Source organism: Leguminivora glycinivorella, chromosome 9 (genome assembly GCF_023078275.1).
Source record: "Leguminivora glycinivorella isolate SPB_JAAS2020 chromosome 9, LegGlyc_1.1, whole genome shotgun sequence".
NCBI classification, from domain to species: domain Eukaryota; kingdom Metazoa; phylum Arthropoda; class Insecta; order Lepidoptera; family Tortricidae; genus Leguminivora; species Leguminivora glycinivorella.
Genome location: NC_062979.1, coordinates 15,483,065 through 15,505,352, shown reverse-complemented (window position 1 = coordinate 15,505,352; position 22,288 = coordinate 15,483,065). Strand labels below are relative to the sequence as shown.

The 22,288-nt window shown below is 38.8% G+C and overlaps 1 protein-coding gene across 1 annotated transcript; it reads left to right on the top strand.

The window, feature by feature from the left end:
* Window positions 1–2,609: 2,609 nt before the first annotated feature.
* On the top strand, window positions 2,610–7,939 carry LOC125229700 (procathepsin L-like). The gene is made up of 7 exons (XM_048134604.1): window positions 2,610–2,732; window positions 3,054–3,153; window positions 3,516–3,718; window positions 4,896–5,034; window positions 5,740–5,945; window positions 6,525–6,717; window positions 7,386–7,939. The coding sequence occupies exons 2-7, from the start codon at window positions 3,058–3,060 to the stop codon at window positions 7,548–7,550; spliced, it is 1,002 nt and encodes a 333-aa protein (XP_047990561.1). The 5' UTR covers window positions 2,610–2,732; window positions 3,054–3,057; the 3' UTR covers window positions 7,551–7,939.
* Window positions 7,940–22,288: the final 14,349 nt, after the last annotated feature.

Sequence of the window (22,288 nt, the reverse complement as noted above, 5' to 3'; positions counted from 1 at the left end):
GGTTGTCCATTGCCATCCAACGTGGCAATGCGGCAAGTTTGATGGGCACCTTTGCACCCGGTACAGCTCGCGGAGGTCTTTTTGATTAGTTTATACATTTTAATTTAGTTTTATTTAAATTTTTCAAGGTACTTCAGTTAATTTTTATATTTTATTTGTTTAAGATTGTATGTACATACTAGTAACTTTTTATTTATTGAATAAATTTCATATCTCTTTTAAGATAGTTATTGATATGTATTTTGTGCTAATAAATGCTTTTTCTTTCTTTCTTTTCTTTAAAAGTATAAATAGATTCTCTCTCTTTTCGGTTGATAGAATTCCCGAGGAGCTAGAGTGTGATAGTTAGCCATAAGCTGACCAGTATTTACTGATTACACTGGTGAAACCAGTGGACTATCTCTACGCTGAATCATAATTCATAACGTACCTATATGCAACATGCTTTAATGGAGGTATAATAGAAAATCCATATTTTGAAGTACCGTCATAATCCTCCTTGCATTATACCGGCATTTGCCACGGCTCATAAGAGCCTGGGGTCCGCTTTGGCAACTAATCCCAAGATTTGGCATAGGCACTAGTTTTACGAAAGCGACTGCCATCTGACCTTCCAACCCGAAGGGTAAATTAGACCTTATTGGAATTAGTCCGGTTTCCTCACGATGTTCTCCTTCACCGAAAAGCGACTGGGAAATATCAAATGACATTATTGAAGTACCGTAATATTCTAAAATTACTGACTGATGATATACGATATCTATATGTTTAATCTATTCCTCATTCACTTGTTTAGCTGAGAGTACAAAGATGTTTGTGAAATCGTGAACTCATACACGTGGATGCAGTCTCACTGTTACATAGACTCCTTTTGTAAGTGCATCCTTTGTGATCAATTGTCCTGCTAAACAACGAATGAGGCATCCGATATGGTTTGAAGCCTAATCATGCAACAAATGACCAAGTACGGAATCTGTGAATCTAATCTTCAATTTTGTGTCACAATATTCATTGTCCTCCTTATTTGCGAACAGCCTATTAAATTTAATTTAGGCTGGTTTTAGTGCCACGCAGACCGTCTGCGCGGAGCGATCCGCACCGAACTAATATGTATAAAGTTCAGGGTGGCTAGCCGAATGGCACAATCGCTCAGGAAACGCTCACGAAACGAAGCGCTAGTAGATATCTATCTCTATCGCGCTTGCGTATTGGCGCGACAGAGCCAGCGACGTATCGCTTTCGTTTGGCGTCGGAGAAATGCCATTCGGCTACGGGGCCAGGGAGCGTTTTAGAGTGGCGCGGACGACAACATCAACTTCATACAAATTAGTCGCGCGGATCGCTCCGCGTGACACTAAAACCAGCCTTAAAGTGTCCCACAGGCGACCAGAGTACCCGGTTAGCGTACGCCACAATCGCTTACTTTTGTGAGCATATCGTAGTATGAGGATATCGCTCTTCTGTAATATCACGAGAACCACACTGCGTTTCAATCGCCACCAAAGACATATTATATAAGTCCATCTAGACAGATAAAAGTCTAAGAAAAAAACGTATTAAGCCTGTGTCAAGAGATGGCAGTCTATGCACTATGATTACACATTTTACTTCGACAGTAACTCTCTATAATACTCGATCCTCTTTGATCGCCACGTATCGTTTTGGACGTCAACGATTGTCACTTCGGCTAAGCCAGCAGTTCATCGAATGATATCAGGCTGTCCGTTAATAGCAAAGGCAACAGTGGCGTAGAACTGACAGACAGTTCCACGAATTGCCAATGGCCCCTTTATCCATCCACATGTCGCACGCTCCTCTGCTGGAAACTATGGAAGTTATGGTTTTTTTAGGGAGTGTTATCAAACTGAAAAACTAACTAAACATATTTGTTATTTCCATTTCCCACCACAGGTAATATTTTTCACATAGGTACAGTCAGCCAAAAAAGTGGTTTACCACTTTTCGACCTCATGAGTTTAAAATATGCATGCGTGAATAAATAATTTCATTTCATTTCATAGAGTGGAAAAGTGGTAAACAACTTTCTTGGCATAAGTTGCATAAGCATCCATTTATCGTTGGTCCCAAGTTTTTGCTTAGTACATATAACATTTTCGGGTACGGAACGAACCGTCAAAGGTCGGCGATGCACTTCATCGTCCTCCTTGCGTTATCCCGGCATTTGCCATGGCAGGGAATCTGGGATCCGCTTTCATAACTAATCCCAAGGTTTGGCGAAGGCGCTAGATTTACGAAAGCGACTCCCATCAGACCTTCCTACCCGAAGGGTAACCAGGCCTTATTGGGATTAGTCCGGTTTTCGCACGATGCTTTCCTTCACCGAAAATCACGACAAGCGATAATGTACGACTGGCAAATATCAAATGCAAAATGTCAATTGATTTTTGTAGTCGTACATTATTTATTATTATAATGTTATAAATACAGATACGTGAATCCTATGAGTTCACACGACATACCTTTTATTACAAACTAAGGCTTTATCTAAGGCATAATGTGTTTGAGAGCACTATTGTCTGTATAGGTAAATAGGGAAACATAAACATACGAGTACCTATATAAGGTGGTTGTGATTCTGAGTGACCACTCTTGTTGTCAAATTAACACGTTCGCGGACACTAGACGTTTTTAGACTTTCTGCAGCGTCTTGGTGAAGCGTCCACGAACGGATTAATTTATATTTAGAACCGTAATACCATACAAATCTCTAGGTCTGTAAATTATAATTCTAAACCTGCTAATAGTTTTGATTTCTTTATAAAATGAGGAAAATCTTTAATTGTTTAGCCAATTAGTAAAATCATTAGATTCCGTCGCTTAGACTAATGTAATTTTTATTTATCTTAATCAGACTTTTTGCCTCTTGCTGTTACTTACAACTGGGTCGGTATTTTCTCTTAGGCATCATACGGCATCAAGCATACAACCAAGATTAATAATCTTGTTTTTTTTTTACTTCTTTACATAAATATACTTAATAAGTATTTTCTAATTTGATTTCTAATAAACTAAGTTTATGTTTTTTTCAAAAGCAAAATGAAGTGTGGCTTCGTGCTGCTTTTTGTGATCGCGTCATCATCAGCCATGATGTCTCTGGTAGATTTATTCCGAAAGGAGTTTGAAGGTTTCAAGGTAAGTTTTGTATGGTTTTTGTGCTTTTGGTAAATTTTGCAGTCGATTTTTTTGCGCATGCCACCTACATTTCAAATACGAAGGCCAGCACCTGAGCCGGTCATTAGGCGTTAACAACAGGCTTCGTGAAAACAGTAGATATCTGGCCACACTGTTTTTTGGTAAGGCATTTTTTTTTTACACGCCTTAGTTGTGTATGCAGTTTGCACCAACGCGTGCGAGGTTGAAGTGTTCCTAATGAGATAATAAAAGGCAAACAAAACAAGCCCTTGTGTTCATTTCAATTTGCTACCGGACCTTCGTATTTGAAATGGAGTGTACTTAATTTAAATTGTATTCAACTTCTTGCCGTTTTGCTTTAGAAAATGCACAACAAGATTTACAAGTCAGCGGTAGAAGAAATGCGTCGCCTAGAAATATACGCTCTGAACAAATACAAGATAATCCAACACAACGAGCTGTTCGATCTAGGACTGGTCTCCTATAAGCTCAAAGTGAACAAGTACTCCGATATGGAGCATGAAGAGTTTAGCCAAATTATGAATGGACTCATCTACCATGCTGAGTGAGTAAAGTTCGCGTAATGGTGCGCGCCACCGCGCTATTGCGCTGTCCCTGTCACACATAACAGCCAGTGTGGGAGCGCCATAAAACGGCTGACAGATTACCGGGCCCCGTAGCCGAATGGTATTTCTACGCCGCGAAACGCCACCGAAACGCTGCAAAAAAGGTAGTCTGGCTCTGTCACGCCAATGGGTCATTTTTTTTTTCAAAGTTGTCCACCTCACTTTTTTTGTAACATTACGTACGTAGTATTTTTGACGCGATTAATACTCAGAATCGCGAGCTCTTTCGATCCTGATAGGAGAAAAAAAATGTCCCAAGATTTCCATATATTTTTTCGAACCTTCCATTCCGTTACCGCCATACAAAATGTATGAAAAGATGGTACACTTTTTTTCTCCTATTAGAATTGAAAGAGCTCGCGATTCTGAGTGAAAACCACATAAAAAATTCCAAATCCAAAAAAAAGTGGGGTGGACAACTTTGAAAAAAAAATGGCCCCAATACGCCAGAGCGATAGAGATAGATGGCTACAAAAGAGATAAACGTGAGCGTTTCGTTCGCGTTTGTGCATTCGACTACGCACACAGTCCCTCTAGCCAAAAGTACAATCGTTGACATTCCGTAGCGAACGATACGCAACTGAGTCTATCAGACCAATTCGGAAGAGCGACAGAAAGATAACTACAATATACGCTACGGAGCGTCCAAGATTGACTTTTGACTAGAGGGCCAGTTTGCCGGACTATCGTAAAAATCTTCACTTACAGTGGCGAATAACTGACAGATCGATATGGTCCAGCGCAATGGTGAGCTGCTGAGGGCCCCTATGACACGCTTAGGCTTTGCCTCAAACATTACAATAAGCGTACTATTCCATCTCGAAATTTCTAACCGAAACATGTTAAAATGAAGTTGATATGTTGTGTTCCACTATCTAGATTTTAAAAATTATATGTCGGTGCAAGGCATGAAAAACTTGATAAATCCGTCGTACGGATAGAACAAAATTGAACCACAAGACTGATATGTTCTAAATTCTAATTTCAGTAAAAAAATATCTCGACTTATCGAGTCCTTCACGCCCTCCACCGATACACATAGACAATAAAGTGTTAGATAGTTTCAACCAAAGCTACTTTTTGGGTAAACTTACTAATCTAATGTTCAATCCATAGCGACAATTCCACAAGTCACAGTTCACGTGTTACTAGAGCAGCCTCGAACCTTCCTGATCAGGTGGATTGGCGAGTAAAAGGAGCAGTGACGGCCGTGAAGGACCAGGGAAATTGCGGATCATGTTGGGCTTTCAGTACTGTGAGTCAAACCTAGAATATACATACATATAATCACGCCTGTATCCCATAAAGGGGTAGGCAGAGCACATGAACTACTAAGTTTCAGCGCCACTCTTGGCAAAAAGGGGTAGAAAGAAATCCAAATTGTGACATACATAGTGACAGGTTGCCAGCCTCTCGCCTACGCCACAATTTAACCCATATCCCACAGTCGACTTCTACGACACTCACGGAAAGAAAGGGGGTGGTGAAATTCTTAACCCGTCACCACCTAGAATATAATATGTCAAAGTCTATGACAGTTAACTAAAAACTAAACTGCTTAACTACTTTTAGTACTCATTACACACTCTTAGGAGAAAATAAATTCAAGCCAATATCTTATAACGCTGTAAATGTCCTAGTCGAACTTTAATATATGTCAAATGAGTAGGTATTCGATAGATATTCGATAGAGACATAGATCGGATGGGTCCGTTTTGACTTTAAGACACTGACAGATCGGTATCATATCGTAATGACATCTTACTCGCATCTTTTTCGTATGTATACAGCAGTAAACACGATTATCTGTACCGACAAAAGACAATTTAACAACTAATACATTTTTTTTCTACTGACAATGTCCAAACATTGGATGAGCAGCCCACTAACTTTAGAACCTTTAAAACTTTGTCAACTAGGTATTAAATGTTCTAACTCCGATAACTGACTTTGTAAACAGACGGGCGCTCTCGAAGGGCAGGTCTACATCAAACACAACCGCTTGACGTCCCTATCGGAGCAGAACCTGGTCGACTGTGCGGGCAACTACGGATGCCATGGCTGCCAGGGCGGGTGGATGAACAGTGCCTTCTCCTTCATTAAGGACAATGGTGGGATTGACACTGAGGCTTCGTATCCTTATGAGGCGAAGAATGATCAATGCAGGTAAAACTCAATATCCTTCTTGCGTTATCCCGGCATTCGTCACGACTCATGGGAGTCCTGGGGTCCGCTTTGACAATGCAGGTAGCACTGAAGCATGTATTCAAACACGGATTCTTTTTATCTGCCAACGATATACACTATAAAAGTGTCCAATATACACACTTGCACCAACGAAATTGGTGGGTTAAGTTAACCCACCATTTTTATTGGTGTAAGTGGCCCTAAGAGTGCTATACTCGTGGCACTAAACTCAGTCTCCCACTATACTAATTATAAATTCAACTGTTTCGAGCGTCAAATTACCATCAACGTCCACTTAGGTTTCACTCGAGCATCTTAATATATCTACAAGTAAAGCTTATGATTTTGGATTTTCCGATGTTGGCGAAGCTCTCAAAGATTACACCAGCGGATCTCAACTCTTTCACACGTGTGGCTAGATTGAACAGTCGTCGTAACTTTTACATACTTCCATTCCTTACTTGCTAACCAGTAATAAAAAAACACTTTTGTAAAATATAAACATGTCCAGTAATTTTGGACCAATTATGTACGTTTTAATAAATTTGAATCCTGTAGGTATAATGCCCAGAATTCGGGCGCTACAAACAATGGATACAAGACGATTCCCAATGACGAAGAGAAACTGAAGGAGGCAGTAGCAAACATTGGGCCTATAGCAGTAGCCATAGACGCAGGACACGCATTCCAGCACTACTCAGATGGAGTGTACTATGAAAAGGATTGCTCTTCTTCTAAACTCAATCACGGGGTAAGTTTAACGACATGGCAGCGAAGAACTCGTCTGTTTTTCCTCAAGATGTGTGAAATCGGCGCAGTATCTTTTATCTTTCAGTCTTCTTTGTGTTTTCTCTTTCAGTCTTTCCAAAGTCCAAAGTTTTTTCTCGTTTTCTCTTTTACACAATCCACGAATCGTTTATAGGGTCTACACTTCGCTATTCGTTCATCATCATTATCATCCTTTGGAATTTTATTCCCGTTGTTACTACTTACAAACTTAGCCATATTTGCAAATTTTTCGTAACATCCATCTGCAATATCCCCATTTCCACTGCGTACACTAACTATTATTTCACCTGTACCTTCACGACCATAAGCCTTTTTGTCTTCGTCCAATTTCCCTTTAAACAACCAAGAAACTAGGTAATTATGACATTTTGATATACAAGCCGAAAGTTCATGATTTGAATGACCTTTCAATGTCACTATTACTGCGCGAATATCAATGCTGACGTTTTTGACATTTGCTGTAGCTAGTTTCATTTCAATAGAAAAGGACAAATACATCTACAGACGTCATCGTGCGTCCGCGTCTTCGAACGTGATAAGTACCTAGTATCTTTTAAAGTTAATTTAAGCCCCGTTTATATAATGAATCCTTTTATTTATTACAATTTTATAATATAGTAACTTTTACAGGTTTTGATTGTGGGCTACGGAACCGACGCAACCGGCGGAGACTACTGGCTCGTGAAGAATTCCTGGAGCAAGGGGTGGGGCAAGGACGGTTACATCAAGATGGCGAGGAACCGTAACAACAACTGCGGCATCGCTAGTGCCGCTTCTTATCCTACTGTGGATTAATGTGGAACCTAATGTAGTTGGGGAAGTTTGTATAAGTCAACTGAGGTAAAAGCGTCTTTAAAGATATCTTCTAAGTAGAACATTTTAAACAACAGCAATCCATCTTGCTCAAAATATGACCACGGATCTTGGAATGTAGTTGACTATATTTTCAAAAGATGCATTTATACCCAGTGACCCATAAATTTTACCTCAGTTGACCTGACGACCTTTTTTTTATAAATAAGTACCTTTATTTTCATAAATGTAACATCGCAATCAAAATATAATTTAAATCATAAACGTCGCGTCGTCTTTGCTGGAAAATTTAGACCCCTGGGAAATTAGTGGTAAAATCAATAATTAGTTATTCCAATTTGGAATTCATAAATAAAATCAGACTATTCAAATTGTATTTTATTCTCGTTTCTGTTAGGTACCCTAGCTGCATACAATAATTAATCAGACTATTAGTTGTTCTGAGCTAGTACGACTTTGAATAACTTTGTAGGCAATTAATGAATATGTCGATATACTAGGCATACTAAAAACTTATGATTTAGGGTTCCGTACCGTACCAAAAAGGTACAAAAGTTTAACAGCTCGTTAGTAGAATTCATCCTGTTGTTGCTTTGATTTGTCAAGGAAGGTTCATAAGACAAAAGGACGGAAGGAAAAATGGATGGACGGACGAAGAGCAAAGTAAGGCTATAAGGCTTCCGATTTTTGAGGTAAAAAACCTAAAAACAATGGTAATCACTAATCTTTTAAAAAATAAAAGCTAATGTATATAAAACAGATTACTATTGAAATGTTCTGTTACAAGTTACAACTAAGACAAGCCAAAAAATGGATTAGTTTCTTTTTTTCCTTTAGGAGCGATTATTTCCGAAAGTATGAATATTATCAAAAAACGATTTTAGTAAACCCTTATTCATTTTTAAATACCTATCCAACAATATATCACACGTTAGGATTGCAATGAAAAAAAAATCACTCCCCACTTTACGTGTAGGGGGTACCCTAATAAAACATTTTTTTCCACTTTTTATTTTTGCACTTTTTCGGCGTAATTAATATACATATTGGTACCAAATTTCAGCTTTCTAGTGCTAACGGTCACTGAGATTATCCGCGGACGGACGGACGGACGAACAAACAGACATGGCGAAACTATAAGGGTTGTTGACTACGGAACCCTAAAAATAGGTGCATAGGATATGTCTTAAGTGCGAACTTTGCCGTCGACTCTGTGGTCAAAACAAAACTGCCATCTATCGCACCAGCTGGTCTAGCGGAAATGACAATGTAAGAGCAGATAAGGGGATGGGTGGTAAAAAAATAAATCTGCTTATGTAATACTTGAACGGCCCCTTGCTAAAAATCTTGTTTCATTCACTTGGTGGCAAAATTTGTTTGAAACCCTCGCTATATATGCTCAAGATTCCACTTTTCACACCACCCGCTACACTCGCGGATATATATCGCGCACTATATGGGAACTTTTCACTTGGAAACTTATACCTCCTTTTTTTGAAGTCGGTTAAAAAATAAATACCTAACTACTATAAAGCCACAGGTGTTGGAAAAGCATAATGAACTAGAAGAGATAACCTAATGGCGGCTTGCTTGGGATAAGTTAACGAGGGCGCTAATTCTTAAACCAAAAAGTTTTGTAATTAAAATGGCAAAAATGTAATCAATGGCTTGTATTTGTATTTAAGAACAATATTATGTCCCTTTATTATTATTCATTTAAGATCACTTATACTTGTAAAATTTCTTGCTGATGCTTAGTTCCTTTCCGATACAACATGTCGTTTTGAAGTTCCTAAATCATATAAAGTATATACACCGTGTTTTGTGAGCGTGTCGGGCCACGCTCAGTGTAGGGCTCCGTAGTTTTCCGTATTTTTCTCATAAACTAATGAACCTATCAAGTTCAAAACAATTTTCCTAGAAAGTCTTTATAAAGTTCTACTTTTGTGATTTTTTTCATATTTTTTAAACATATGGTTCAAAAGTTAGAGGGGGGGGGACGCACTTTTTTTTCCTTTAGGAGCGATTATTTCCGAAAATATTAATATTATCAAAAAATGATCTTAGTAAACCCTTATTCATTTTTAAATACCTATCCAACAATATATCACATGTTGGGGTTGGAATGAAAAAAAATATCAGCCCCCACTTTACATGTAGAGGGGGTACCCTAATAAAACATTTTTTTTTCATTTTTTTTTATTTTTGCACTTTGTTGGCGTGATTGATATACATATTGGTACCAAATTTCAGCTTTCTAGTGCTAACGGTTACTGAGATTATCCGCGGACGGACGGACGGACGGACGGACGGACGGACGGACAGACAGACATGGCGAAACTATAAGGGTTCCTAGTTGACTACGGAACCCTAAAAATGAATAAGGGTTTACTAAGATCGTTTTTTGATTATTTTCGGAAATAATCGCTCCTAAAGGAAAAAAAAGTGCGTCCCCCCGCCCCTCTAACTTTTGAACCATATGTTAAAAAAATATGAAAAAAATCACAAACGTAGAACTTTATAAAGACTTTCTAGGAAAATTGTTTTAAACTTGATAGGTTCAGTAGTTTTTGAGAAAAATAGGGAAACTACGGAACCCTACACTGAGCGTGGCCCGACACGCTCTTGGCCGGTTTTTTTTTTGTTTTCCGTTAAATTCGACACGTCGTTAGGGGTGTTACCAGGAACCACCCTGTATATCACTTTTAGTTAAATTTGCAAAAAAACATTTTTCATCGATTCCATACATAATAAATGAATTAATTAGTGTGAGAGACCCTTAAGAATAATATTCAAGTTAGTGTCAAGTGGTTGACGGCACATGTCAAAACAAATAACATTAGGAAGTGGTAAAAGCTGTCACACACGTGTTCATTAATTATTTTAATTACTCAATAACCGTAAGAGGTAAGACGCTAGTTTCTTAGAGAAATTAATTGTATTTGATCTAAAGAACCTTCCCTTAAATTTAACGGAATTCAATAAAAACAGGGTGTATATCAATAATTTTTAGAGCCACTTGCACCAATGAAAATCGGTTATCCCGAGGGTTAACCCACCGTTTTGTATGGAAATCGACAGATGTTAAGTGGTGGTGTTAAACCCTGAGTTAAGTGGTTGGTGCAAGTGGGCCTTAAAGGTCTAAGTTTCATGGTTATAAAGTGTCAACCAGTCCATAAATAATTTAATGGTAAGTTTTATTCGGTTGTCTACGAGTAGGTACACCACACCAAGTACCCATAACTCAATTCTGCCAACATACCAGTCGTCGACAGCGTTCTGTCACCAGCCAACGCTCAGGCGAATAAATCACGAGCATAGATAGTAGACACCCCTAGATGACGCATTTGTGACGTCATCATAGCACCCCTTCCATTACGGCAATACATGACTGACAGAGTTAGCGAGAAAAGGCGGTAACACGGTAGGTACTTGAAAGAGGTAATTGAAGGTCGAGTACAGACAGTATCTACATCTGTCTCTTTAAGTGTATGAGTGTATGATATGCTTCATGAGAGTGTGGAATTGTGGATCGACGAATGGGAGCATGACAAAAGGTTATTTACGTTTTGCTTCCTCTCGGTCTATATTTTTTTATATGTCTATGTTCACGAGCTCTTGTTCCAGCATTTATTTGTTTGGTTTCGAAATGTCCGCTTAAAGTGAGTTATTGCTGTTCTTAATTTAAATTAAATTGTGAACGTCATTGATATTTAATTTGCTGCGTCTGCTTTAAAATGAAAACAATTAAGACTGATAAATTTTAAATACTGTGCGAAGAACCTTGCATTGCCTGAAATGTTTTAATTTTATTCGGTATTCACTTTATGGTAACACGAGTAGGAGTTATTCATCAAGTGGAGCATTGGTGTTGACCTGTTGACTGGTGGAATTTTCTCTGACATTTTTATATCAGATGATATTTGCCTATCGTTTTTCGACAGTAACATTGTGAGAAAACCGGACTAATCATAATAATGCGTAGATTGCTTAGTTTATCCTATGTATGGGTTCGTGGCTCAAGATGGCAGTGGCTTTAGAAAAAACAAGTGCCTGTGCCAATTGCAGACATGGGTTGCGTTGCTCATATGTATAATGGCGAGGAAGGATCTTAAAGACTATGCACCTCTGGCCCCGCAGCCAAATGGCATTTCTACGACGCAAAACGAAAACGAAACGCCGCGAAAGGTAGTCTGGCTCTGTCGCGTCAATACGCAAGAGCGATAGAGATAGATATCTACGAGCGGTTCGTTTCGTGAGCGTTTATGCCATTCGGCTACGCACGCTGGGGTATAAATAATACGACAGGCAACAGCAACAAAATCATGTCATCAATATGTTCCAGGGATTACATGCCAAGCGGATGCCTGCTCTCATGATCCGTGGCATAAAACCGGGATAACGCCAGGATAATGAGTTATTCCCCAAACGTATTACAATAATAGACATCTTCGGACCCTAATAAAGTAAGCGATTGTCAGGTATCTATCGGGTCACGGATGAATCGATAGCCATTTGCAACGACGGTGGGACCATTGCTCCTTGACACACGATATATCAACGCACGCTACTCACGTCAGTAGTGATGTGCTAAAGAGACCCAAATCTAGAGAGTTTTTGACGCAGTTTCTATGGCTTGTTTGCTCTACCGTTTGACAGTTACTCTGATTCAAACACAGTTAACAGACACATCATCATCACGCGGCAGAGGTCTATGGAACTTCTCATGCATTAAAATTTAGCGAACGTTTTGACGGCGACAGACTGTTTGGTGCAGCCGACACTAAGTCTATGCCAGGGTATCGATACAGGTAACATCCCAGATAAACAGCCGACCCATACTCCAAGGCAGCAACGTCATTCCGTCAGGCCTCTTGCCATCAACCCGTTCAGTTTGAGGACGGTCGGCACTTTGGCAATAACATGGACCCTGTAGTCGAGGTATTCTTCCAGAATTTCGCGGCTGCATGAGGGACCGTGGTAGCCAAGACTATCAACCATAACTCCGCACTGATACCGATGGGGCATATTTGTTGATGCGTCCATTCTGACACAGGTGGCCAACCGGAATGTGGTATAGTCCAGCTAGTAGTCGTTTTTAGTATACATTCTAGAATCAAAAACATTTCAGTGTACCATCACTACAAGTCACAAGTACTAGGCTCTAACATTTCACTCCCACCTCTGAAAACTGAACTTTACGGAGAACAAAACAAGTTTATTTTTGCACTAACTTGCGACGTTGATATTGGGCATGTGTCCCGCAGGGCACATTGATTTATAACAGCCACTCCAGACCCTTCATTAGTGAAGATAACACGCTAACGTTTACATATTTCACAAGCTTATTACGTATTAACTGACAGATGAGTTTTATATGATACTCGTATAGCAAAACATTGTACCCAGCAATCATCTTTTGTTTAATCATTAAGTGTTATTGCTATATTAACACTATTTCTCGCGCTTTGTACACATATTTAAAGTCATTCACAAGCCGAACGTGATTAATTAACATCATTTTACCTTTTTTCCGACATTTCAAAAGGTAAAATAATGGTAATATATATTTATCTTCAATTGTCACTATACTCACAGGCAAACCTTAAGAAAGTATGTCACAATCCTGAAAATGTTTTTTTTTTTAATAAAATATTGCTTAAATATGAATTTTATAAAATTCCTCTTAGACGTATACCTACTAGTAAATAAAAAAGAAAGTAACTAAATGAAGAATTTATTTTTGCTGCAGTGCATAATGTAGGATGAATAAATAAATAAATATTGGGGACACTTTACACAGATCAACCTAGCCCCAAACTAAGCAAAGCTTGTACTATGGGTGCTAAGCGACGATCTACATACTTAAATAGATAAATACATACTTATATACATAGAAAACATCCATGACTCAGGAACAAAATATCAGTGCTCATCACACAAATAAATGCGCGGCTTAGCAGGCAGGGTCACTACCAACTGAGCCAGACCGGTCGTCAAAAGGTAAAGGTCATGAGGTATCATAAAGATGTATCCTTTGCTTGCTAAGCGGCACTTATGATTGATATTATATTTATAAAAAAGTATATTAAGACATGACTTTATAACACTATTACAGTATGTGGGTGTTAAACAGAAAAAATTAATACATTCATTCACATACCGACATTATAATATCCTTCAGTAAAGAGAAAACAAAATATTAATGAAGGTGAGTAATAAAAATACCACCTATTTCTCTTAACATGTCTTCCTCGGAAGCGTATAATTTTGGGGCACATTCATCATTATGAATCAACATTATTATGCCCCAGGGTAGGGAAATACTGCAATAATCTTATTAAGTAATGGCCCTCTCGCTGAGCACAGATTTCTGGGAAAATGGTAAGTAGGTAGGTAGTAGTAAGTAGTTCAGAAACCGTCGGATATAAAAAGATTAATTAAGAACACTGTTTTATATATTCCGAGCTTTTTAATTAAGTTGCTTTTCAGTAGAATTACTGAATTCGTGGAACGTGTGGTGGAACAATAAATAAATTATGTAGCTTTCTGTCACAAAAGGTTCCTTAACAAATGCTTTAATTGTCAAATATACATTTTGTAAATCTAATTAGACATAATGAAATAGGTGCAATTTAATTTTTAATTAATGTTAATTGTATATTTAAAAAAAATGATAGAGTGATCATAATATCACTGACATCCTGTTTTCAGACGTCTACCTAGAATAAATAGATAGTCTACCAGACTCATATAGAATTTCTCAGAAGAAATTTTTGTTATTTGTAGTATTTTCAGTCAGAAAGAATTGTTATTAATTCGATTGACGTCATGCAGACAATCTATAGATTAACATGGTTAATGTTGTTTTTGCCTGATAAAGTGAAAGTATGTTTTAAAAATGTTTTTTGTGGTTTTCAAGTCGTGATAAAATAATTATGGTAATATTTTTTCTCGGTTAATTGGACTGTAATTAATAATATAAGATAGACTTTAAAAAAGGGTCAAGTACATAGCCTATTAAGGGACACACTATTGTAATCCAAGGTCTTTTGTGTTACCATATGTTCATTGTGAATAAACGATTTCATTCATTCATTCATTACATTACAGATTTTCACGACCGGTCTCGCTAAGTCGGTAGTGACCCTGGCTGCTGAGCCGCGGCCCTGGGTTCGAATCCTGGTAAAGGCATTTATTTGTGTGATGAGCACAGATATTTGTTCCTGAGTCATGGACGTTTTCTATGTATAATAGTATTTATTTGTATATTATATATATCGTTGTCTGAGTACCCACAATACAAGCCTTCTCTTCTTGAGCATAGGTACCGTGGGGCTTAGTCAATCTGTGTAAGAATGTCCTTTAATAATATTTACGAGTATTTCATTTATTTCATGTCACAATTTGGATTTCTTTCAACCCCTTTTTGCTCAGAGGCCTACCCCTTTATGGGATACAGGCGTGATTATATGTATGTATAAGTATGTACGAAATTTCATCAGACAAAGTCTCCATGAAATGTCAACAGCAATTCGCCCTTCTTCAGATGCCGCATATCTTTTAGCCATGGAACGCCATAATTATGTTTTCTACTTGTTCTGTTCTTTATTATCTGGTTTATGGAGGCACGCGGTGGCGAGGTGAGTGGAGCGGCGGCAAGCAGCGCGACAAGCAATTTCGCGGCCGTCAGAACTGTGCCGTGGCCGAATGGCATTTCTGCGACGCGATACGAAAACGAAACGCCGCGAAAGGAAGCGCCAATACGCAAGAGCGATGGAGATAGATATCTACTAGCGTTTCGTTTCGTGATCGTTTGTGCCATTCGGCTACGCACCCTGCAGGGTTAGCACATGATCGCCGCGAGATAGACCCATCCTTATGTCATTAATAAAGTTAGAAGAAGACGTATCATCTATCTCGCGGCGACATACTCCCGCGGCCATCATGTGCTAGGCCTACTGGTCCATTAATTCTACACTACACATTTTGATCGTGCCGGGCGACGCACAACTCATCGCCCGCGGTTTTGAGTACATCCTCTAAATAGGTGGTGGTATTATGACGAAAAGCTGATCTAAGCGCACGGCAGTGCGCAGGACGAGTTCCAGCAACAGGCCGCGCGCATGCCGTGCACTATTGAGACGAACTTGGTATTAGGGGAACCTTTAACTACATATGTGTCACATTTTTTGAAAGAATGTGTTAATGTCTTATCTATTTCCAATACAAATTTTATTAAAGGATCGACCTCTTCATATAGGAAAAAATAAATGTAACAGCTGAGTTCGTAGCAGGTGCACCAGCGTAGCGTTATTACTAATGCGGGGATTTGCCTTCGAACCCTTTTCTCTTTCCCTTATAACTGGAATTGTACAGAGAGATAAACATTACACGGACATCTGATTTTATATGGTAATAATCTGAATCTAGAATATATTTTGTGTGAACTGTTTATATACTACAAAAGCCAGCCTTATAGAAAACCAGCGTTGCGGAGTGTGCCATGTGGCCCATACCGTGACACCTATTAGCCGAGTAAGGACCATTTAGCGCACAACTTATAATTAGGGTTCCGTACCAAAAATAATTGGTGCGACTCTGTCCGTCTGTCTGTCCGTCTGTCACATTGTTAAATATCTCGAGAACTACTTATGCTATCGATATGAAATTTGGAATAGTTATAAACATTGTGAACCTCTACAAGTTGAAAGTATTTTTTTTTAATTAATTAATATAAATGATAGAAAATGGACAAAATGAAAGGGAGGCAAACTGAAAATTTCAAGTAACTAGGTCAAGTGGGGTATCGTTAGAAAGAGCTCAAATTGTACATATCAAAACTATTTTTTATAATTTTTTGGTTGTGGAAAAAAATGTTTTTTGAAGGAAAATGAAAAAAAAAATACCGTTCCCCCCCTTATCTCCGAAGTTTACCAACATAAATGTATGAAATTTTCACCAAACATGGGTATTATAATGAATATTACAGGAAAAATAAAATCGTATACGTATCTTGAAAACTTTTTTATTTATTTATAAAATACCTTTCAGATTTACATTTTCAATTTCAACACTCTTGCGGGTGTTTATTGTACCTGTATTTTTTAACAAAATAACAATGAAATTACCTGCTTTCAAATAGAGGCAAAATGGTTAAAATCGGTTCACGCAATAAACAATTATTCCATAAAAATCATCTTCCATACTAGCTGGCGCGCATTAGTTTACTCAATTTGCCGATAGATGTCGCTGTACGTTGAACGCTCATTTCCTACATCGCGTTTTTCCTGATATAATGAGGTCGGTTCAGGAGCGTCGATGCGACATGTCGTAAGTCGTAAACTATTGAAGCCGAATGGTCTTGATTTTATTTGGACGTTGTCTACCAATAAAATTGTATATTAAAATATTACTTGTCATGTGGGAAATTGAGTCTTGAGGGATTTAGTAAAATCTGTAGAGTTCTATGAATAACATTTTGATGATTCAACTATTGAAAGTTTGTACGGAACCCTCGGTGAGCGAGTCCGACTCGCACTTGACCGGTTTTTTTTTGTTTGTAACTAGTTTTAGTTTGAGATAGTAACCCTCGCCTTCGAGACAACGGGGTGTTGGGGGTCAGAGGCCATAGCGTTTATACGGGAGTTGGGACATAAGCTGAGAGAGAGGACCTCCGATGCTCGTGTGGGCTCGTACCTGGTGCAAAGGTTGTCCATTGCCATCCAACGTGGCAATGCGGTAAGTTTGATGGGCACCTTTGCACCCGGTACAGCTCGCGGAGGTCTTTTTGATTAGTTTATACATTTTAATTTAGTTTTATTTAAATTTTTCAAGGTACTTCAGTTAATTTTTATATTTTATTTGTTTAAGATTGTACATACTAGTAACTTTTTATTTATTGAATAAATTTCATATCTCGTTTAAGATAGTTGTTGATATGTATTTTGTGCTAATAAATGTGGAGGGTCACGTGACGTACGTCACAACTGTCATACGCACTTTACGTTCGCTCCGTGATTTTAATTTTAAACACAAGTAATACGTGTGTTTTAACAACTCCGCTCGCAATATACATTAGCCCTAACATCAGTGTACGTACTTAAAGTAAACAATTGTTTGTTGTGCAAATAATAACACAGTTTAGGAACAGTGAAATATCAGTGACAAATAAAAATCATCTGCGCGGTCAGCTGACCGGTGACAGCCAATCAGCTGTGCGTGTGCCTTATCGTTGTGCGAGTGATACGCACTGGAAAGTAATCCCTATTTCTAGTGCGCGAAGTTTGGAATTACCATGGCAAGCTGCGGTGGTTGCTTCAGTAAAATAACGGACGGAAGATGTTTGAAATGTCGCAACTGCCAAAAAATGTACGATTTCATGTGTGCAAATGTGACTGAGGACTATTTCGATTGCATGGGCCCCGACCAGAGATATTCCTGGAAGTGTGTGGAGTGTAGAAGCGCGGAGCCCAAGTCAAACAACACAAACACGCCCGTACGCGGCCATGATCCGGCGGGCCAGGCAAATATTAATATGTGTAGGGGCTCGCGGACACTTGGCTTCATGAGCCCGGTCGGGCCCGAAGGCGACAGTTCCAACCGACGTCTGCTGTACAAGGCCCGGGAGCTGAAGCAGCAATACTCCTGGCGGTATGTCTGGACCCGCGACGGTAAAATCTTCGCGCGGCAGCAGGCGGGGACGGCTTCGCCTCGATACCGCATACGGACGGAAACGGATCTAGACCGTGTTTTTGGACGATAATCAGTTTGTACGCCATTTCAATTCCCTATCATTTCTAATGACCATTATTCGCACGCATATGTCATTGCCACTGTCGCCGCTGGTTAATCAAACATTTAAAACACGTGCACTACACAAACACAAAACGTACACATATTACACTTTCTATTTTAACATGAACTCTTGGTTACAGTTTGTATGCTACATATTAATTCACTTGTACTATATCTCATCTTATTCTGTGCGCGACACTATATTATATAATCATTCACCGACATACACTTTTGCACAAATAACCTCAAATCCATGCTTACGTTCCCCGCGCCTGGTTGCAGTACTAGCGATGCAAAACCGGTTCCATCTTAGTAACTGCTCGCTTATATTTACAAATTATAAAAGTGAATAAAAATCATCTAAGAGTAGGTTTGTACAACGCGGGCTCATTAGGCACGAACCACGATAACTTTATAGCAACTTGCACTCGATTAGATATGGATATGTTAGCCATTAACGAGACTTGGTTAAGAGGGGGGGATGAATGTCGTGCACCGGTACTACCGGGGTGTAGGCTGCGACACACTCCGCGACCACAGGGTTCTCGCTCACGGGGTGGCGGGGGTCGGCTTTTACATAAAACGTAATGTGACTGCCCGCAATTTGCCACATCCCATAGATCCCAAACACAAAACGGTTGAACAAATGTGGGTACATATGTCGATTCAAGGGAAAAAAATAGTGATAGGGACAGCATATCGCCCACCATGGTTGGATGTTGACCTATTTTTAGACGCCATATCCGACACTATTAGCTCTTTGACTTGTTATGACCACATCATTTTGCTAGGGGATTTTAATATTAATTTACGTAGTAATGACATTAAAACAACTAAGTTTAACCATTTTTTGACTACTTTTAATTTGACACAATTAGTAACAGAGCCAACACATTTCACAAATACCAGTCAGACATTGATTGACGTGGTTTGCACCGATTTGAATGCCAAAAAAATAATTACGGAGCATGTAGGGTCATTATTTGGGCACTGTATGGTTATGTGCGAATTCACTATTAAGCGGAACAAACCTAAGCCCCATACTATACTGCATAGGCCGCTTAATGACATAAATAGTTCGTTTTTTGACAATGATCTGCGTAATGTGAGTTGGGATCTGATGTCTGTTTTACCGAATGTTAATGATCAGGTGGAAGTATTGACTAAGCATATAGTATTTTTATTTGACTTGCATGCGCCCATAAAAACATCTATAATAAGGGGCCCTTCATATCCATGGATCACTGACACAGTGAAACTGATGATGCGTATGCGTGATCAAGCTGCCTCAGAGTTTCACAAGACAGGTCATGAGAGTAAAAGGTTTTATTATAAGGATTTAAAATCACTAGTAAATAAGGCCATATACAACGAGAAGTCTGCTTTCTTTAACCATAACATTAATAATAAAATAAAGGAACCAAAAGCACTTTGGAAAAATCTTAAATCTATCATTTTGCCCAAAGATTGTAAGGACTTGCCATCTACTTTCAGTGATCCTGATATTATAAACAGACACTTCTTAGATTTACCTGTTATTTCACAGGTGACGATTTCACAGCTGACATATTTTGAATTCCATAGTTACAACCAGTCTGTATTTCACATTGAACCAATTACGCCTGATATTTTACTAAAAACTGTCTCAACACTGAAGTCTAATGCAGAAGGCCATGATCTAATTAATTTAAAAATGCTTTTAATGACATTTCCTGGTACTTTGGATTTACTGACTAATATTATTAACACCTCCATTTTAACCTCTACTTTTCCTGACATCTGGAAAGTAGCTATTGTGAGACCGCTGCCAAAAAACACTAACCCATCTGAATTAAAGGACCTGAGGCCCATCAGCATATTACCTTGCATATCCAAAATAATGGAGAAGATAGTTTGTACACAGTTAAATGCTTATATTGAGAAAACCGCTATCTTACCAGATGTACAATCGGGCTTCAGGAAGGGCCGCAGTACAGTAACTGCCCTGCTTGACGTGACGGATAACATACTGGACTCACAAGACAAGGGTATGTGCACACTGCTTGTATTGCTTGATTTTTCGCGAGCATTTGATTGCATTGATATAGATCTTCTACTTTCAAAGTTGAGTTACTACGGGTTCGACAACAGTGCACTGCGTTGGTTTCACAGCTATCTAAATGAGCGGTACCAATATGTAAAGCTGTGTTCCAGTGATGGAACGATAAAGGTCTCAGGTAAAGCGGCCCTCCAGAGAGGTGTTCCACAGGGATCAATACTTGGTCCAATCTTATTCATATTGTATACAGCAGACATCGGAACCCGCATCACACACTGCAAATATCATATTTATGCGGATGACATTCAAATATACATCTCTTGTAAACCTACTCAAATTGACGATGCAATTGAAAAACTTAACATTGACTTAGCAAACATAGCGTCCTGGGCTTGTGACAACAGTTTAATACTAAACCCATCCAAATCAAAATATCTTATCTTCGGCACAGAAAATCAGTTGAAAAGCCTCGGGCGCGTTAGAGATATAATGCTATCTGATGAACCAATAGAAAGAGTATTTGAAGCTCGTAATCTAGGCTTAATCATGGACAGCAAACTTAGGTTTGAGAAACATGTTGCTGAATGTGTTAGTAACTGTTTTTATAGGCTCAGGGTACTATATAACATACGACCTTTTCTTAATGAAACCTTGCGTATTCAGTTAATTGAAACACTTGTTTTGTCAAAATTAAATTATATGGATATAGTGTATGGTCCACGACTCCTAGCAAAAACAAGGCGTCTTATTCAGCGAGTACAGAATGCATGTGCTCGCTTCTGCTTTAACATCCCACCTAGAGGCCATGTTACACCATTTCTGAATCAGCACAGTGTTCTTAAAATGCTTCATCGACGCAAACTACATCTTGCATGTCTTCTTTTTGGTGTTATAAAGCACAAATCGCCATCCTATCTATTCGAGAAGTTGTCGTGGAAGTCCACCCGCAGCTCACTTGGGGCACGTAATTGTAGTGTACAGTTGGTGACACCTCGACATTCTTCAGCAGCCTTTCGTGGGAGCTTCCGGTACATGGCAACCAAGTGCTGGAACAATATTCCACCACCTCTCAGGAACCTGCAAAATTTATTAAGTTTCAAAATTAAACTCAAATCACTCACACTTCAACACCAGCGGCAACAGGAAGCTTTAACCCATGATACAAGTTTTTGTTAATTGTCTTATAAATAAGCAAGTACTTAATATTAATATAGTTACCTGTTATACTATCCTCTCTTCTTTATCACTAAATGTTTATTTACTGTATTGCACTTTTAAGTTTTATTGTATTTCTCCTCCTTTTTTTTCCATGTTGTGGCACCCACCTCGCCAAGTTTAATTGTTTAATTGTTATATTTTTTAAGTACTCGCAGCTGATTTTCTTTCTTTCTCTTTTGTGTACAACGCAAATCCAGGCCTGTTTCATGGTTAGTTTTAAAAACTTACTTGAACACATTTCTATGGGCTCTTTCATGCCTATATTTGTAACACACATCTACTAGTAATTATGTACTTTGCACCTTAATATTTCTTATTTAAGATATTGTCATACATAATGTTGTACATATACGAGTGAAATGTTCCACATTGTTGTATAAGTCATTAGCACGCTGTATGACCTGACCGGCTATTTTATTATTAATTATGTTAAAATGTACCTACACCTACCCGCACTCTAGATGGCGCTGAACACCGCCTCGCAATTGTGGCCGCGTTCAGATGTTTTAGAAGGGCAGGTCGTTCAGCTGCGTTCGTGGCCCACTAACATGGTCTCGCCGGAAGATCAGCGCTGACCCCCGGGTCAGCATTTATGCTGAGGCGGGACCATTTCGTGGTAAACCATTTTTTTTTTATCTCATCACTTATTAGAATTATATATAATACT

What these genes read in the sequence shown, in the direction of transcription:
- LOC125229700 (XM_048134604.1), top strand. Translation starts at nt 3,058, where the DNA reads ATGAAGTGTGGCTTCGTGCTGCTTTTTGTGATCGCGTCATCATCAGCC. An exon ending in AGGAGTTTGAAGGTTTCAAG is followed by an intron (nt 3,154 to 3,515) that starts GTAAGTTTTGTA and finishes GTTTTGCTTTAG; the next exon opens with AAAATGCACAACAAGATTTA. An exon ending in CTTCTAAACTCAATCACGGG is followed by an intron (nt 6,718 to 7,385) that starts GTAAGTTTAACG and finishes TAACTTTTACAG; the next exon opens with GTTTTGATTGTGGGCTACGG.